This window comes from Synchiropus splendidus, chromosome 8, assembly GCF_027744825.2.
Source record: "Synchiropus splendidus isolate RoL2022-P1 chromosome 8, RoL_Sspl_1.0, whole genome shotgun sequence".
Lineage (NCBI taxonomy): Eukaryota > Metazoa > Chordata > Actinopteri > Syngnathiformes > Callionymidae > Synchiropus > Synchiropus splendidus.
Window position 1 is genome coordinate 20,921,653 of NC_071341.1, and position 18,386 is coordinate 20,940,038.

Genomic DNA, 18,386 nt, shown 5'->3' on the forward strand with positions numbered 1-18,386 from the left:
TCCTGATTCGTCAATCTAAATACATTATTAAAAAAGATTAAAAGCCTATAAAAATATAATATATATTTTAGATAATATAAAATAATTTTTTAAAATTGATTTAGGATAAAAACACATGTCTGTTTGTTCCTTTTTTATACAGAATTAGAAAGTGGTCCTTGCACATATATTTGGTTTACTTATTTTAAATTTTTAATAAGAAATATTTTCTAACAAAGAAATATGAAGACAATACAAAATCTTGGAATCTTGTTCCTGATCCGTCAATCTAAACACATGACTAAAAAAGATTAAAAGCCAATAAAAATACAATATATATTTTAGACAATATAGCTGTTGTTGTTTTTTTAGGATAAAACACAGGTCTGTTTGTCTGTTTTTATACAGAATAAGTTAATTAATATTGTGGTAAGTAATAAAAGTGAAGACAACTTTATAAAACTTTTTATTGTTATTATTGTATTATAAATCTGGTTGAACAAACGGGTGAGAAATGTGCCTTAAAGAGTCACAAACACATTCTTCAAATCAGCATCTTTTATTCGTCAGATTATGTTTGGAATCACATGAAGAACAGGGAGGTATGAAAGCAGTTGACTGTCACATCAGGTTGTATTCCAAAACTCTTACAGGGGTCAAGATTTTCTGTGTCAACCTTAAAACACCAATGAAATCAAGTGACGTGTTCAGCGCATTTACAAGGATTCTAGAATTTTTCCATCCATTTTTTTTCCCAATGAAACACATTCTCATATATATAAATGGACCGGCTCAGGTATATTGCAAGCTCACGCTGTACTTTCTAAACAGCACCGCAGCAGTTCCATTTTTACTTTGGTGGACTTCCATGAGATTCTTTTGAAGCGTCCATTTTATCTTTCTCTTGTTTCACCCAGACTTTACCTTCAGGATTGGGGTTGTTGATGACACCCAGGAAAATGGGCACTTGACTATTGTCATCCATGATGGCGAACATGAAAGGTTCGTTCAGGTAGAAATTGGGGTGGGAAGCTCGCGAAATGATGACTGAGGTGGTTCCAGCCGCTTCGGTTCCCTCCTCGTTTATCTCCATGCTCGATTTATGTTGCACCCCGGACACCAGGAGCGGACCGTCCGCCATGTTCGCCAGGTTGGGGTTGGCAAACACGTCTCCAAGGCCTGACAAAGGGAACAGCAAACAAGCGGATCCAACAAACACACGTTACATCGGAGCATCTCCTGCAGGTTTTCAGGTACACACTTACCAAGTTTGGTCAGAGCCTCCTGCAGCTCCTGACTGTATTCCAGCTTGAATTTAGGGACTTTGACATGAGCGTCCCTCTCTTTGGGCATGCGTTCATAAAGACTCGAAAAATTGAGATTGGCAGAAAGGATGGACACGTTCAAGGGTCCGGTGAAGGGCATGATGGCCAGCAAGCTCATGTTGTTCACGAAGGGAAATCTGGCCACCTGTGCAGGAAGGAAACCACTTTCAAGATGAGCCCACAGTCCATCATTGTGGTGATGCGATCTATCTGGCAGTAATATTGGGTATGAAAAAATCACAAGGTGAGTGCTTGGGCATCACGTTCTCACTCGTGCTTGGTGGAAACCAGTGTTTCACGTTTCACCTCTGCAGCACCGATGACCATAAGCTCCTTAAGATGCATGAACCATAACCAAAAGATTTGATCTAACACAACAAATTCAAACCCATGTTCCAACAAGACATGACGTAAAATAGTTGTGTGTAAGATCAAAAACAGATGGAGAGCCACCAAGCGTCATCACCCTGTCCTTTCACCAAGGTCGGACAAAGAAGTCCACTGGTCAACGGTCAATATGTGATGCCTTTTGAGAGGGAACATGATGGGTTGGCGGGAGTCTACGCTCTCTTGAGTCATTTTCTACTGCATGCCGAATGTAATACTTCTTTTGACAGCTAAAGAGTAGCACTACAAAGAGCTTTTTAATTCCAGTTTACCTTATTATATGTCTCATAAATACATAAATATTTATAAATACCACTGATCTTTCGTACAAAGACAAGTGGTAACAAACTTGAAGGCTCCGATCCTCTGACCTCAATCACACTTTCCGTAAATCCCTGCCTCACTACTGCAAGACGATGTAGTACTACACCAATGTACTACAGCAAACACTTGGCAGCAATGACAGGCAAAAGAAGAGGCACTGTTGAAGAATTTTCACCCGGGACACACTGGTTTCTCGGCTCACAACCTCAAGATTTTGGGGAAAGACGCCTCAAAGCTGCACACATTTACTGCTGGTCCACTTACACTGGATTGGTGTCCTTCTAAAACCAAACTGCTCACTGGAACATATCTTTCCTCTCATAAATACAAAGCAGCTTTGTCAATAAATAATCTTACCTGAGCCTGCAGTTCAGTATCAATGACCAATCCCAACGGATGTTTCCCATTGTCCATCATGTCCACCTCCACCATGTGGCTGTCGTCAAGGTAGAAGACTCCTTTGGAGGTGGAGCGTGGGTCGAAACGCGCTTGCCATTCTCCTGCGGGAAACACCAGCCAATTATCAGATACAGAGCTTCATAATACCTAGAATGGAAGCACATCTATGATCAGACAAGAGTGTAGTACTGCAGTGTAGAGTCAAACTGCAGGCCCAGGGGCCAAATTCAGACCCATGACTCATTGAATACGGCCTGCAAGAGGTTTAAATATTGAGTATTGTTGACTCGCACAAAGCCAAGAGGTCATTCAAGGACGTAAATTCTTACACAAATATTTTCAAGACATTAAAAGAGCTTTAGTTAAAATGAGGTTATATAAAAACTTTACATAAATATACATACATTTTGTTGTTTAAATGTATGTGTGGGTCATTCAGTAATATACCAAATTCATTCAAACTGTGTCAATATATATATATATATATATATATATATTTTTTTTTTTTTTTTTTTTACTGAAAGGGTTTTACTGGATCATTTTTGGTGACTTACAAATCCTTTGTAACCAATGACTGTATGACAACGTGTGCATAACCCTCCCTTCACCTTTGAAATGGATTGCGTTGATGAGCATCAAAACCATATCAGGGGGCAGGGAAGTCATAAAGTCGGTGAGTTTTCCGTTGGTTTCCTTCTCCACCCACTCGTTGATCTGCTTCAGACCCTCCAGGATGGCCGGCTCAGAGTTGTAAAACTTGACGGATTCATCAATGAACTCCTGCTTGGGCGTGAAACCTTCAGATGGAAGGAGGATTTTGAATACTGTGCTGATGCAAACACGTCCAAAGGGAGAATTGACAGTGACCTTCGCGCAGGAAAATGCGAGCGGCGATGTGCATGTCGTTTTCTTTGAGGCGCTCGAGGATTTCATGCATCGACGTGTGGTAGCAAGGCAAAGTGTTTCTGTGGAGATGATGCATCAGCAGGTCTTCTGTCTCATTGGCTGCCCCTGGTGAGACCAGAGCAATGTGTTAAGACATGCATTCAATGACATGCTCAGAAGAAAAGGTACCGAGGGAGAGCTGGGACAGAGCTAGCGATATACTGAGAGGAGAAATGATGATGTTGGGCTGCTCCGGCGTCGCCTTGAGGGTCTGCAGCAGTTTGATGCCCAGGTCCTGGATGAACGCTGCCACCGTTCGTCCGCCAGCATGCCCACATTGGTCGGCAGGCTTGTCCTCCAAAGGGACCCCATTTGTCGGGCTTACACTTTCTATTGTGGGTTCTTCTGTCGCGACGGCTGGCGGTAATGGACTCTCAGTTTCTGTTACCTAAAGCAGACAAATATTTTGAATGCGAGCTTCATACAGGCAATACCAAGGCTAAAAAGGATATTATTTGTATCGAAATGTTTATAAACCTTGATATTGTCAAAATGCAAATTAATATGTTTGCTAGAAATGGTCAAATCAGAATTGGAAAATTAGACCGCAAGATGGTTTGGGTATCTAAACATTTGTCAAGGTGGATGCAACCAAGAGCAAGACTGAGAAATAAACGTAGAAATAAGAGTTTAAATCTGTTTTGGGTCCTGGTTTGGAGTGAACGATCATCTTGGAGGTAGTCCCGCTCAACTTGAGCCAGCAGCACTGATTTGCTCTCGCTGAGGGGATCATCACGCTTCAGGAATTCATGGCCATTTCCGTCCCAAAATAGTGGAAAAGCAAGGTTCCCATTCGTGTTTGCGCCTTTCTCAAGTCAGCCTCCTTCACCTCCACTTGTCTCGACCATCCTCCCTGGTCACATGCGCTCACATCTAAACCTCAAGAGTTGATCTCAATTCCCGTCTCTCCTCTATAAATGTTGAAACCATTCAAGTCAGGCATCCTAAAAAAAACATCCAGGGCTTTCAATGGCTGGATTCAAAAAATGGAAATGTGATTCTCTAGCAAAGACACTTTTGGAAGCGCCCTCTTGCGTCTACTTTGGAGGTTGAATGAAAAACTCCTAGATAGATTTAGAATTCACTTGGTAGTATGGGCTCACTAGCAGTGAGTCATGTCAAGAGATCACCTTTATTAAAGAGATCTGTCCAGCACAAAAGGAGACCAAGTCTAGAATCAAGGACGGTGGTTCTCACTTGCCTCACTGGAAAACAGTATCCCCGAAACAGAAGACGCGAATGAAGATAGTGAACTACTGTGAACTAGCATTCATGTAGCTGCATTCAAGAAGCGCAATGTTGTTCAAATAGTGAGTCAATATGAGCGAGGCGAGTGTTGAAGTTGGGTCTATGTACTTCGAACCTGTGATGGCAAGGTGGTTGTCGGGACAAGACCGTCTTCTAACACCTCAGAATTCTGTCAAGCAGACAAAAACACGTCAGATAGAACGATGTAGACAAAGACTCTGCTGAATTCATCAGCATAATGTTTGTATAGTTACTGTAACTCTGCAGAGACAGATCAACAGGAGTGTCAGACGAAGGTCCATGTTTTAGCGCTGTGAAAGAGAATTCATGTCTTTTGAATACAAAATATTACACTGGCACCTCCTTTTGCAAAAGAATGAAACTGTTTATCAAGTTGACTTGTTGACACCCAAACATCCGCTGTGGAGGTGAAAAAGCTACACCCAACTGGTTTAGTTTTAGTTTAGTTAAACTAGACATGAAGAATGAGCTTACCTTAAATTAAAAATAAAATAAAAACCTGCTGCCTGGTCCCAAAAATGGAGCCTCTGCGAGAGTGGGGATGGTAGAAATCCAGAGAGTAAAAGATTGGCACTTTCTGAGAAAACGGTCAAAGATCAACTGACATTGATCGGGGCCTCATCTACACATTGTTTGTAAATGGCGCTTGAGGGAGTATTTCAGTCCACACCGGCGCTGCTATTTTCTACGCCAAGAGAAAGTGTCAGTTTGGACAGGAAACAGTTCAGTCCTTTAAGTCAGTAACAAGGTGATTAATCCGAGCATGGTCGCTGAGTCAGGACAAACGGGTCGATAGTTCCACGAAGCCTCTGTACTGCTGGGGTGGAAAATAAATGGAACCAAGTCCTGATGGGAAATTGTTCTATTGGTTATGGAAACGTCAAACGCAAATCACAAAGCAGTGGCAGCAAACACTCCAAGGGACTTTGGACGATTTTGGGCATTAGCCAACATTGGACAGGGAGCTCATGTTACACCAGTGTTATTGTTGGATGAGAGTGGTTAGTGCTTTGACTGTATCACTCAAGTATTGGTAAGTCAGTGAGGGTGTGACCGTAATCCACCGGTGATCGTCGTCACAAACTTTAAAGTATGTACACACCTCTGGGTTTGATGATAGCATGTACAAGTAATGTCATTTAAGTATACCTCGGTCAAGAAAACCAAATATAATGCCTCAGTTTCAGTATAAAAGAAGCATATACTCAGAGCACACTCCAATAAACATCTGTTCATACACTTTTCTGTCATAAAAATAGTATTTTGGTGTAAATGAGTAGCCGAAATTTGTGGAAATATCTGTATTTCACTTTGTGTAAACGCAGCATTAAACAGAAAAACTGAAGGATGCAGATTAGCTAGATGGCCACCATCTACCTAAACGGTTGCAAGATTCATATTAAAATGCATTGTTCAAATTAAATGTGGTCAGTTCATGTAACTGATAGCAACAACTGAGTTATGAATTTGCTTGAAAATAGGCAGTATTCACACTAAAAAAGAAGATGCTATCAGTAGCTTTAGCATAGTTCACCAAGGGTTCCGAAACAAGTTATTTTATATTTTACATTTAGAGAATGTTCTTCAAGAAATGATCTCTGAAAAAAGTCACTTTCACTGATGCAGAGCATCAGCCTTGAGGAAAGAGAAAGTTTTGCAAGATGGACACCATGAATTCAAACGCACGTTCTGCTGTTTTAAATGCCGCAAGGAAGCATCAGTTTGGACACAAAACAGTTAAAAAGTGATTCATCTCGCAATGGCTCAGTATTTCCAAGAAATCTCTGGATAATGGTGTTAAATAAATAAAAGTCCTGATGGGAAACTCTTGGATCGGTTGTGAAAACAAGTCACAAAGAAGACATCTGACGTCTGCATCAGATGTCTTCTTTGTGAGAGAGGATGTTGAATGGAGGTTTTTGCGAGAGCAAGGGTTGAACTTCTGATATTAATGAATATGCATTAAATAACAAAAAACATTCTCTCCCTGTAGACGAAGGGCAGCAGGAAGAGCATTTTGCATGTGTCTATTTGAGGTCAATATTCTGAGTAACAGAGTTCAAGGGAGGTGAAGAAGAGAGTGTAGGCGGGGTGGAACGGGAGGGGACCACGTGAATGGGAAGCTTTAAAGGACAGTCGTGATAGTAGTTCCAAAATACAGATTGGGAAATTAAGGGACGCTGTTTTGTAACAAAATGAGTAATATGTGAGACCGATGAAGGGCATGGTGACAAAATAGGTTTAAAATTCATGACTCACAACTCAAATCAATATTCTGGCTGCACAGCTGTCTTTTTTTCTGCTCAGCTGTACAAATCTATCTGACCAAAAATGCATCGGGAATAATAGAACTCCTCCTTCACGAGGAAAGGACAGTGACTTGAATAGGTTTGAACCATTTTATTAAAACTGTTTTACACATCTTCGTCGCACAATGAACCAACACTGCCATGATGTTGACAATATATATATATATAGATACACTCTGGATTCAACTTTGAGTAAAAGCAATCCATGTATTAAAATGTTCACAAGGTCCAAGAAAATGAGTTTTCAGTTAAGGCCATACTTGTGCAGGAAAATTAAGCCATTATGGAGAAAACTGGAAAAACCTTTATTGTTCATGACCCTCGCGCACGCGCACACACACACAAAAATATCTGATGTGACATATACTGCATAGTTCCTCAGTGCATCAGGTGAAGTCTACAGACGGGAGGAAAGTGAAGACGACATCAAGGTGTTTTTGGTTATTTAGAAACACTAGAAAAGGAGTCATGTCTGCCTCTGTCTTCCTGAGCGTTTTGATCAGAAACTCTACATGAATAGACAAAACTGTTTTTAAAAATGCAGGAGATTTAAACAAGCGTTAAATAAGTGGCAGTTATTCCTGGTCGACGACCAGCAGTTAAATACACGAGTCTTATACTTGTGCTGTCTTGTTTAAAAGCTTCCTATAAATAAATCTGACACACAGGAGCGTCTTTATTCGAAATTCATAAGCGTGTTAATGGCGTGATGGGGACCGGGCGGGTTTAGGCCAGTAGACGTATGGCTCCGTTCTCGGAGCCCAGCAGTAGAAGTCTCTTGGTGGGTAGAACCGCCAAGCTGGTCATTGTGCCGCGGAAGTTCTCGGAGCTCAGCTTCGTACTGCTCACGGGGCTCAGGGAAATGTCGGCCATGGAGTACACCCCGATCTTATTTGCGACGGTTCCAGTGACGATCTCCGAGCCATAGAGGTCGAAGGCGTGGACTGGGTCGGACTGTGACTTGTACTGACGCAGAGGCTTGTGCTCCAGATCCTTCCACACCGTGAGGGAGTAGTCGGTGGAGGAGCTGATGACCAGGTTTCCTTCTGCAGCCTGAGAAAAGATACCAAGGGTTAATACTGGAAAAGAAAAGGAGCTCAGGCCCAAACGTGTTGGTCACCACACAATTGACCTCAACTGAAGAAATCAAAAACATCCAGGGTTATTTTATTTGGATTGGAAAACAATTTGCAAGTGAAAATAGAGACAGCGACTTGGTAAACTCTGAGCAACGGTGCTCGGAGTGAGCCGCTGTGCTGTTTCTAATGAGTAACTTGTGTCTATATTTGCCTAAAGCAGTGCTTTTAAAACCGCAAATACAATCCTTGACCTAATTTGGGGTTAAATAAAGTTTGCTCATCCTTGCAGTCTGTTGACCAATTCGGGTACAACTTTCATCATCGCACCTTATAAAAATACAGACTTTATGGTCGATTTTAACTTTCCATTTAGACCTTACTCAAAACTCAACAATGAACGCATGGGATGATGATGATGATGTTGAGTTTTGAATAAGTATTGAAAGAGTGAAATGTCACACACTAATCCTAAGATGATGTGTGGATAACGCATTGCCGTCAGTCCAAGAGAAAGATGAGGGGCCTAAGCCAAGTAGGAAAAGAAATCTATAAATATTATGGCACTTTATTTCAATTAAGAAAAACCACAAGTGAAAATGAGAAAACTATAAACTATCTATAGAGTTTAACTAGCAATGAATAGTTAAAAAGTATGAGCGAATCTGATGCATTTATATGTGATCATTTTCACTTCTTATACAGTCATAAGGCCGTATTTATACTTTATACCTCTTCCGTCCGAGACGTTACATAGAAGTTAAGGAACAATGCTGTTGCTGTACCTTCATTTGGAGGATGTCTCCTTCGTGAGCGGGCCAGCCCTTCAGAACCAGGCCAGTCCGTGCATCCAGAAGAACGATGAATCCAGAAGAGAACCCTGCAGCAATGGTGCGCCCTGTGGGGCTCACAGCCAGGTAGCGGATGAGCCCGGCGCTCATGTTGTTGTACGCCAGACGGAACTCGTGCTGCAGTCAGAGGAGAAGATTCATCAGGCTGGAAATAGCACCGCTGGGTGCAAACAGGAATAACACGCCCGCGAGCGTCCAACCTGCAGTCGGGGCTTGCGGGGATCAATGAAGCGGAGAATAGAATCTGCACTTCCGAACACGACGCTGCAGTGCGGGGCTGGCATGGTGGTGACGGCTGTGATCGGATTCTTCCCGTCGACTGCTTCGTACGAGCGAATCTGCTTTCCTGTGATGTGAGAGGCGAATGTTCAGCTCAGACGCCACTGACAGTTCGGTGGCAGGTACAGTCTCAGGGGGCTGATTTGAACCAGTTTTACTTTCATAAAGGCTTATGAAAAACAGTTGAGAACTCACAAGGAAAAACAGAACTCTGATTTCGATAAGTCATATTCTACTGCTACTGACCGGTGTATTGATCCCACAGGTGTACGGTGCCATCACAGCTGACAACCTCCTGTGACGTCTCCAACTGCCCGACGTAGAAGACAGACTTTCGGTGGTCAGTGTAGGTCAGCCTTGGCTCCACCTCTTGTGTCCCGTCACCGTGGTTGTAAAGCGGCCACAGCTTGACAGTCTTGTCTTTGCCGCCTGACAGGAAGTAATCCTCCCCTGACAGAGGGGCTAGACACTTGGTTGTGCTGGTATGGCCCAGAAAGGTCTGTAGGCGGATCTGGTGGAAGTGGAAATGAGGATCCTGCTGGTTGAGCCCGATCTCGTATTGCCAGTACGCTAACCAGTTGCCCTGCAGAGACCTGCCACTGCGAGGGAGCTCCTGTTTCAGAGCGCTATCCTCCGTGGTGGAGCCCATCACCCAGGCCGAGCTGAGGGCAGTCGAGCCGGCAGACGGGGTGGTGAAGGTGGTCGCGGTCGTCATGATGGGGGCGGCGTGGTTGGACCGACCCCATGAGCTGGACAGGTTGGGACTGCTGCTGTAATCTGCCTCCCGAGACACTTGGATTCGGTTTCCCACAAGATGGCTTCCAAAAGTACCCGATTCTTGGTGGGGGTCACCGACTGGAGTGGGTGCCGGAAAAGGGTTGGGACCTCTTTCAGTACCGTGAGTCAGACCGAAGGAAGTGGACCCAAAATCGCCCTTCGATGCTAACACATTAGCTTCGGGGACTTCCTGGCTCACACTCTGGTGGTAGGAATGTGCCAACTGCCAGACAAGCTCATAGTTAGGAACCAGTTTCCGAATTGCAGTGCCACCTGATGAAAGGACCGCAACAAGACACAGCATTAATACACAGCAGGCTCAGTATTTATCAAGCAAACCAACCTATGAGGCAGTAAAAGGGGATGTAAGACGCGTGAGCCATCTCGGGGTTAAAGACCGTCTGCAGCTCTTCCAGTACAGCCAGCTCATAGGTCACATTGGAATTCCCAGGTGAGCAGACATCCACCACCGTCACCTCTCCAACAACTCTGCGAGGGGCACTTTCAATCTAAAAGGAAAAGTAATTCACATTTATTTCACGCTTAAAGTCACAAAAGACATTAACTTGTCTTGTCTTAACTTTGTCTCATGGGGACCAATTCTTGACAAAACACTATCGTCGTGGGGACCTCATGTCTTCGTGGGGACCCTTTGCTGGTCCCCACAGGTTCAAACCTCAATTTGAGGATGAAGACTTCAAAATAAGGAGGTGATTATAATTGGGTTTCAGTTTGGTTCAGAGTCCTGGTTAAGGTTAGCCATGTGTTTTGGAGGGTTAAGTTAAGAGTGAGAAGCTGTGGAAAGCATTATGGCAATGAATAACCGCACAACGTCCCCACAGGGATAGCAATACAAACATGTATATGTGTGTGTGTGTGTGTGTGTGTGTGTGTGTGTGTGTGTACCTGAGGCTGTAGACAATGCAGCAAAGAGAAAACGGCAAAGAACCGCTCAAGAGTGTCGGCCATGTGCTGCTGCACCATCTCTCTGCCGATGCGCAGACAGATGAGAGCCATCAAGCTGAGCGTCTTAAGACAGACTGCAGTGCGAGCCTGGACACCGCTGGGGAACCTGCGAAACCAAGAATCAACCCCTGAGTCACGCAACTCACTTCAACTCTAAAAGTTCATGAGAACAAAATAAATAAAGGACCATTTCAAGCAAAATGTTGTTTTGCGGCTCAGTGGATGGCCGTGATACTGACCCCATGTGCGGCGTGGTGAGCAGGTCCAGGAGCGGAAGCAGGACTTCCTGATTGATTTTCATGAGCATGTCCATTAAAGTGGTATCAGAGAGAAAGACGATGATCTTCTGAGTGAGTGCGACGGCTCCCAGCAGACTGGCTTCTTTACGAGTGTTGAGACGCTTTGAAGAAGGTGGAGAGACCTGGAAGCAAAAACATGAGTGAGGCTCAGATCTCAACAGGAACTTCAACATGTCCGTCTGATATTAATTCATAAGGCACACAATCTCTCTCTGTTTCTCACCAGATATCCAATGTAAGGCAGGTACTGGTACGTGAGCACGGGTTCTCCATAAAGTTGTGCTATGTAGATGAGGCAATCGAGAACCGGACCTGCCGTCTGGTCACCCACCACTGGCCTCTTTTCATAGACGCTGCCCATCGCCACGCTCTCCTGAGAGCTTTCTTTGGATGTGCCCGACAGAAACTGGTGTTTTTGGGGGCCTGAGAGTCAGAGTGCATCATCTTTTAATGCTATTATTAAGAGATATTTTGACCTTTTCCATCACAGTTAGAATATTACAAAGCAAACGTACCGATGTAACAGTTGGTTAGGAGTCGCAGCAAGTTCCTGGCAACACATCGAGACGTCACAGTTGGTCCTAGTTTTGCCGATAGCCACCGGACAGTTTTGCAGACTGTATCTGGTGAGAGGAAGGAGGTGCAAATGTTGAATGTTACACCATTTCCACTAAAATAACATGGACTCACCAAGTAGAATTTTGTGCTCCTTTTCTTCTGAATCCTCAAATAGATCAGGGTCAACATCCTCCTCCTCCTCCTGTTCGCCGACAATGCCTTTGTCTCCCTCCGTTAACACCATTCCATTCACAAAGTCACTGTCCAGTGCGGTAATGGTGGCTACAGATTCCTCTGTGCAGCCGGAATACGTGAGCTCCAGGTTGGACTCAGACTGGTCCGTCACTTCTTTCCCTTCGTTTGCATCCCTCACCTCTTCGTCCTCCATCTCTCCTCCCTCCTCACCCTCGCAGGCCTGTTTCAGATCTTGACTGCTGTCTGCCGACTTCAGACTGGTCCTGTCACGCATGGAGTCTCCGTCTCCCAGGGAAAGTTCGCTTGTGCTGCTTTTGTCGCTTAGCTTCCCCACACTCAACGACTCTTGGTCTTGATCTTTCGATGAAGAATTCTGACCCGGCGGCTTCCCAGCACTGTTGACGTAGAATCCATTCTGAAAGTCCTCTGTCTCGGAGAGGAACACCTGGTCACTCAGACTGATTCCTGAGGCGTAATCGGCCAAACCAGGTTCTCCCACTACCCCAACACCACCGGTAGCTCCACTGCCGCCGCCAATATTCCCACTAGCAGACCTCGATTTTGTTCGAAGATCTCCAACTTGGTATTCATCTTCCTCCTCCTCGACGAGTGTACATGTGCCGCCTCTGAGTGCTTTGGTGTCCCCCCCAGAAACAGACGTAGAGCTCTCAAAACCAGTAAGGACCTGCAGCACATGAGGGAGCAGACCCAACAGGAAGGCCTGGAGACCAAGCCTCACAATGAGCTGCAAAATGAAACAGTCGGTGTAGAGATAGAATCGGCCTCTCAGACAATGAGGGTTTTCATATACGTTGATCAAAGGCTTCAACAGATACTTGTTTGCATTTCTGGGTCCCAACACTCTAGCGATGGGCTCAAAAAGGTACCAGGCTGCATAGACAGCGGTAGATTCCTCCAGCATTAGGGCCAGAATGAATGGCAAGAGTATCTCAAGACCCTCTGCTGTGATGTTGCCTCTCAAAAGAGTCTCCAGCTGCTGCCAAAGGGGAAAGATCACATCCCTCCCTTGCTGGTTTGACACTGACTCCATATTAGCATGGTAGGAGAAGATAAATCGGTGAAGAGGAGCAAAATAAGAGGGGAATGGAAAGGGAGACACAAAAGCATTCAACAACTGGCCAGGATCTGGTGGAGGGAGACCATCGGAAACAGGGTCGTACTTGAAGAGAAGAGGGCAGGGATAATGTGTTAGTTCCTGATGAGCAATTCCCGAGTGCCTCTCTATCAGCAGCAGCTTCTCAAGGGCATGATGCAATGAGAGAGGGATTTCACGGATGTTAGCGGAGCACTGCTTCATCACGGCCTGGAAGCGATGCCTGAGGGAGGCGCGTGGTTTCAACCCTCTCACTTTGGAGCTGAAGAATAACTCTGCGATGACAATACCAAGAGCCTGCATATCTCTTTGATAGAGCTCAGTCATTGAGGCAATGGAACCATTTTCTCTCATGCATTCACTGCTACACACTGGGTGTTGGACATCGGCATGGAGACTTTTGACCAGAAAATTGTTCAGCCGTTCCAGTTCTTCAAGAGGTTGGAGTGGATTGAAACCATCAGGAAGAGTGATCTTGAGATCCTCTGCGTTAGAAGGGCCAGCATCACCCTGCTTTTTGTTCCCATGGCCGCCTTTTTGTAGCATCATGTTTCTGAAATTTGGGCTTGAACTTGATAAATCTCCAGGATAAGTAGTCGGTGACTGGGACACATGAGCTGTAGGGTCTCCCGCCACCTTGCCTCCAAATGTGCTGATGCTTGGCAGTGGTACAGAGTTGGAACTTGATGCGACAGCTGAGGCCAATGAGTCAAGTGCCTCTGTGCCTTGTTCGAGCTCTTCATCTCGGTCCACCACGGTGGATTCACACCCTGTCGACTCGGGCACCAGTCCATTAACTGAATCAGCCGTTGGGTCGATATGTGGGATAAACAAGGAAGGCACATTCAAAGCAGCGAGGCCAAGATGAGGAGGCTCAGCTGGGGCATACTGTGAGGGAGACAGGCGTGGAGGATGGGGCTGGTCGAACAACTGGACGACACCGTAGGTAGCCAGGTTGGTGTGATTGTCCACAAGGTGTAGACAAACGTTTTTGGCTTTGACAGCCTCTTTACCAGAGAGCTTGTAACCAAACGTGAGATCAATCCAGTGATGCAAATTCTGCGACACTTCTCTGCTCTCCAACAGATTCCGATGAATGTTGATAAAGTCTTCACAAGACCTGCACCAGGAAGGCACGTCCAGATCTGGCATGTCCGGATGTATCGAGCGGAAAATTAAAGGATCGGTGTAAAACTCCGGAATGCACTCATCGGGAGTCCAGCTCTGCATGCGCTCCATACTGGCGGGGTATTCATTGGGCTCCCACTGGGATCTGACGTGTCTACACAACACCGACTTTGGAGTTTGCCGAGCTTTGTAGACGTAGTACGTTATGTCTGAGAGCACATCAGATATGTGATGAGGTACATGGAGATGGTCAGACTGTCCTGAGCCACCGGCACCTCCAGAGCCACTCAGGTCTCCAGCCACACCACCTGCTCCCAGTCCATTCCCCGTAGCAGCTGCCAAAGCCTCTTTGGTCATCTCATACGTGAAGTCCAGCTGCTTGTCCCCCTTGTTGAGCCTGAACTTTGATCTCCGAAGGTCCCTGAATTTTCCAAATGGCACAGTGAAATCGACCACCCACGGCAGAACCGGATGGTAATTGGGATCTCCCTCGCGTCGTCCAGCTAGCCTGTTGAGTTCCATTAAGTAACGGAAGTTACTTACTCGTCCATGAACCCAGTCCAGAACCAACTTCTTAAGCTCATCAAAGCAGTCTTTACAGAGGGATTTGTTCTCTTGACTCACACATCCACTTGATCTTTGCGTGAGAGCTTTTGTTGTTTGTGTTCCTGTGACAATACTGTTGGGCTCCTCCTGGCATCCCAGGTCCTCGTAGTGGGAAACATTTACTTTGAGGCGACTGCACAGCTGCTCATCCACTGCAATGTCCAGTAAGGACAGCTCACCACAGGACAGTCCGGCTTGATGACATGCCTGTATGGCAATCAGCAACTGGTAGATGATGAACAACACTTTGGCATGACTGTTTGCAAGCTTGGCTGGACTAAAGGAGACAATATCATGAAGTGAATACTGGGAAAACGGTAGAATCACATAGAGCATGTCCGTGCTTTCCAGCAGACATTCAGCAGTTAAAACATTCGGACATGTTGGATCTGAACGGAGCTTGGAGGAGCTCTGAGAAGTAGATGGGACTAGGTTTTCTTTCTCTTTCTCTCTTGCTGGAGAGAGTGACGGCGACACTTTGTCAGATGAGATGAACGTGGAATTGAAGAGCTTTTGGAGAGCATGGCGCACGGCATCCACACCTGCAACGTGCATCTGTTCGCAGGCTCCAGCATATGGCTCCACAAACTTGTGATGTGCTTCTCGCCACAGATTCCTAAAGAAATTACAACAATGACATTACTCTTTCAGTGGAAAAACATGGAAGTATTACGCAAATGTCAGGAGACAGAAATATTGGGGTAAAGTTGCTAGGCTTTTATCATAAACTACAGGTTTTTGTACAGTCACAACCAGCCCATTATTTTAAGCGTAGCTAATCTTATCTATCTCTATGAAGGTCCCAAAGTCAGTCACAGTCTCCTTCTGCTCTGTTGTGTGACAAGGCTGACTCACAGACCAGCTCACCGGGTCATGTCACTCGACAAATACATCAACAGTCATCCGGAGCACTTTGACTTCAATAACATGTAGGAACCTGGGATATGAAATAAGATGATCTCACTACAACTGAAGGTCCACCAGGTCCATCAGAAATGAAAGGGACAGTCATTTGCCGTGTGCAGGCGAAAACAATGATGAACGTTACCTGACGATGTGCTGCGAAACACCCTGCATGGTTTTGACATACGATTCCTTTCCTGATTCCAGTTGATGGCACGAGTCTCTGGCTAGTCGGTAACTCAGCCGGCTTTTTCTTAGTCCCTGTATGCAAACTCTTGTCCAGCCGGGAGGCAACTTTGCTTGTGAACACTGTAGATATGTTTGAATTTCCACATCACTGAGGCTGTCAAATCGGGTACAGCGTGCGACCCTCTTCTCTCGGAGGCCCATCACCCACCGTGTGGGAACAAGTGCGACGAGCTCCTGGGGACGGGGACCTAAGCCTTGCTGGCAGTGGTCAATCCCCAGGTCTTTCTCGACTGCTTGCACAAGCCAATCCATTGTGGTTCTTGCTTTGTCAAAGTCACACACCTCACTCTGGTCCCTCCTGCTTTCATAGGTCCATGGATGAGATGAATCTGAAACACAAAGATGCTGTCAATGATGAATTAATGATATCCCTGCGCAGGATGTAAAACAGAAGAGGCACTAAAGAGCAAGGAGCTATCTGATAGCCTGAGAAAGCACATGACTTCTTCACCAACGTCAACAGGCTGAAGAGAAATGAGGCCACGTGACTTCCTTCCCCTTTTATCAACACAGGCTTCTCATCCATCAAGTCTACTCTTTTAACAAAGATACACACACTCAGTTCAGTGACCCCAGTTTCAAACCTTATTATTTGTGCCGGCAAGATCAACAGGGAACAGAATCATGAGTATAAAACACAATCGCCCTTGATTCATACATTTAAACACAGCCAAACTGTTGAAAAACACGTCTGAAGTTAGAAGAGAACCTGAGCCTTTTCGAGGCTGGTCATCTGACTAACCGGCTAACGCTACGAAACACGACAAAAAGCCACATTGACACTGTCGTTTTAAAGAAAAAGGCGTTTGTGAGCGATTAACACAACTGGAACAGGCGCAAGTCATCTGTAGTCAACAACATGTATCATCCCAAATCACCCGGTAGTCAACCGTTTTCTTGCCTGTTAGCTCCTGCAGGAGCAGGCTAGCTGGTTAGCAGGGCGCTAACTGCACAGCGACTTGCTTCTGCTGGCATGTTCGGTCCGTCAGAGGTGATGAGCATGTTGACAGCAAGTGGACATCCACGTCATGTGCTGGGTGTCGCAGCGCGTGTCAGCGGGGAGACGAGAGTCGCACAGCGGAGAAAAGACAGTTTCACTGTGTGCTAGCTGTGGCCATGTTTTCAGAAGTGGCACCTCACGTGACACAACACCAGCAGCTTCTCATGTGACCAGCGACAACAACACCTTCGCTGCTGAAAAACCTGAAGTCAACCGAGCTGGTCAAACATGAAAACATATCACAATACAATATTGGAAAGAATCTTCCATCAGGGCATGTTATTTAATTCTGTATTTTTAATTCTCTTTGCGTTTTGACACTACAAAGGGACATGTTTCGCTTAACCTGTCATTAAAAAAAATTGTTTTCTATATTATGGTTATTGCTTTATTTATGTAATTTAAGGGCTCGTTCTTTTAGATAAAATAACTGCAGCGTACCAAACGATAAACGTCAGAAATAAGTCAGAAATATCGCAATTTGGCAGCACCAAAAAGTTACTGGTCAAGTTACTCAAACTTACCTTTGGAAAAGTATTATTATTGATTTTATCCCATTTAATTAAGTGATCTATTGCTGTTTATCCGCATTTTCCCCACAAGGGGGCATTAATCTTTTAGTTTTTTACTATAGTTTATTGCTACCAACTCATGTATCGGATTGCATCATTATCTAAATCACTATCAAAATTTTAACCTTCTGTTTAAGATAAGCTTCTGAAAGTGGAAAGAAACACGTTTCAAATTTAATCCTTACACTGGAATGGCTGATAGAAAATATGGAAAATATAATGGCGCCATCTAGCAAACAGTGTTGAACTATTACATTGACTCCATTGATGCCAGACCAGATAGGACGGTTCTATTTGGTGCATTCTATAAAAAAAAAAGGACAACCTAAACCCTCAATTACAGGGAAACAAATTAAAAGCTCTAGTTACATCAGTTACCACCAACACACTGTAATTAAGAGAACAACGCAACCCTTTACTCAGCATTTTGTGTTCTGAAACCTGTCTAGTCACAGCATTAATTCATGCTTTACTTTTTCAAATGTGGACATGAATCAAGGCAGCATTCACGAGTGAATGTTTGTTTCAGAATCACATCCATCTGTTTTGATTTATGTATTGTTTTTTATTATCTCTCTATCTGCGGTAAGTGGCATAGTTTTGAAAATGGTATCAAGTGGCTTCTTGCAAAGGTATATTGATGTTATAGCCACAAAACTGCATGTACCTCAAAGTTGGAAATTCTCAACTGCAAATTAAAAGCAAGACACCTTTAACTTTTATTCTGAAAAGCTGAATGCACACTCTAACAAATGTATGGAGAATTCCTGTCTGATATACTGGTGCGATGGCCAGCAAGCTAATAAAAGAAAGGAACCTTTATCACTCCATCCATAGTTTGTTCTTGGACTAATTATAGCTTCTCAGGTGTGATGA

The 18,386-nt window shown here is 44.6% G+C and overlaps 2 protein-coding genes across 2 annotated transcripts; both read right to left on the reverse strand.

The window, feature by feature from the left end:
- Nucleotides 1-519: 519 nt before the first annotated feature.
- On the reverse strand, nt 520-5,505 carry serpinf2b (serpin peptidase inhibitor, clade F (alpha-2 antiplasmin, pigment epithelium derived factor), member 2b). Its single transcript, XM_053872959.1, has 9 exons — nt 5,103-5,505; nt 4,862-4,918; nt 4,723-4,776; nt 3,489-3,747; nt 3,282-3,425; nt 3,023-3,211; nt 2,373-2,515; nt 1,245-1,449; nt 520-1,158 (listed from the first exon to the last, which is right to left on the reverse strand). The coding sequence occupies exons 2-9, from the start codon at nt 4,907-4,909 to the stop codon at nt 830-832; spliced, it is 1,371 nt and encodes a 456-aa protein (XP_053728934.1). The 5' UTR covers nt 4,910-4,918; nt 5,103-5,505; the 3' UTR covers nt 520-829.
- A 1,539-nt stretch (nt 5,506-7,044) lies between these two features.
- Nucleotides 7,045-17,098, reverse strand: wdr81 (WD repeat domain 81). Its single transcript, XM_053873540.1, has 12 exons — nt 16,840-17,098; nt 15,835-16,267; nt 11,876-15,402; nt 11,701-11,808; nt 11,409-11,608; nt 11,126-11,307; nt 10,827-10,992; nt 10,264-10,429; nt 9,390-10,193; nt 9,065-9,210; nt 8,799-8,981; nt 7,045-7,990 (listed from the first exon to the last, which is right to left on the reverse strand). Exons 2-12 carry the CDS (start codon nt 16,188-16,190, stop codon nt 7,664-7,666), a joined length of 6,165 nt encoding a protein of 2,054 aa, XP_053729515.1. The 5' UTR covers nt 16,191-16,267; nt 16,840-17,098; the 3' UTR covers nt 7,045-7,663.
- Between the last annotated feature and the right edge of the window lie 1,288 nt (nt 17,099-18,386).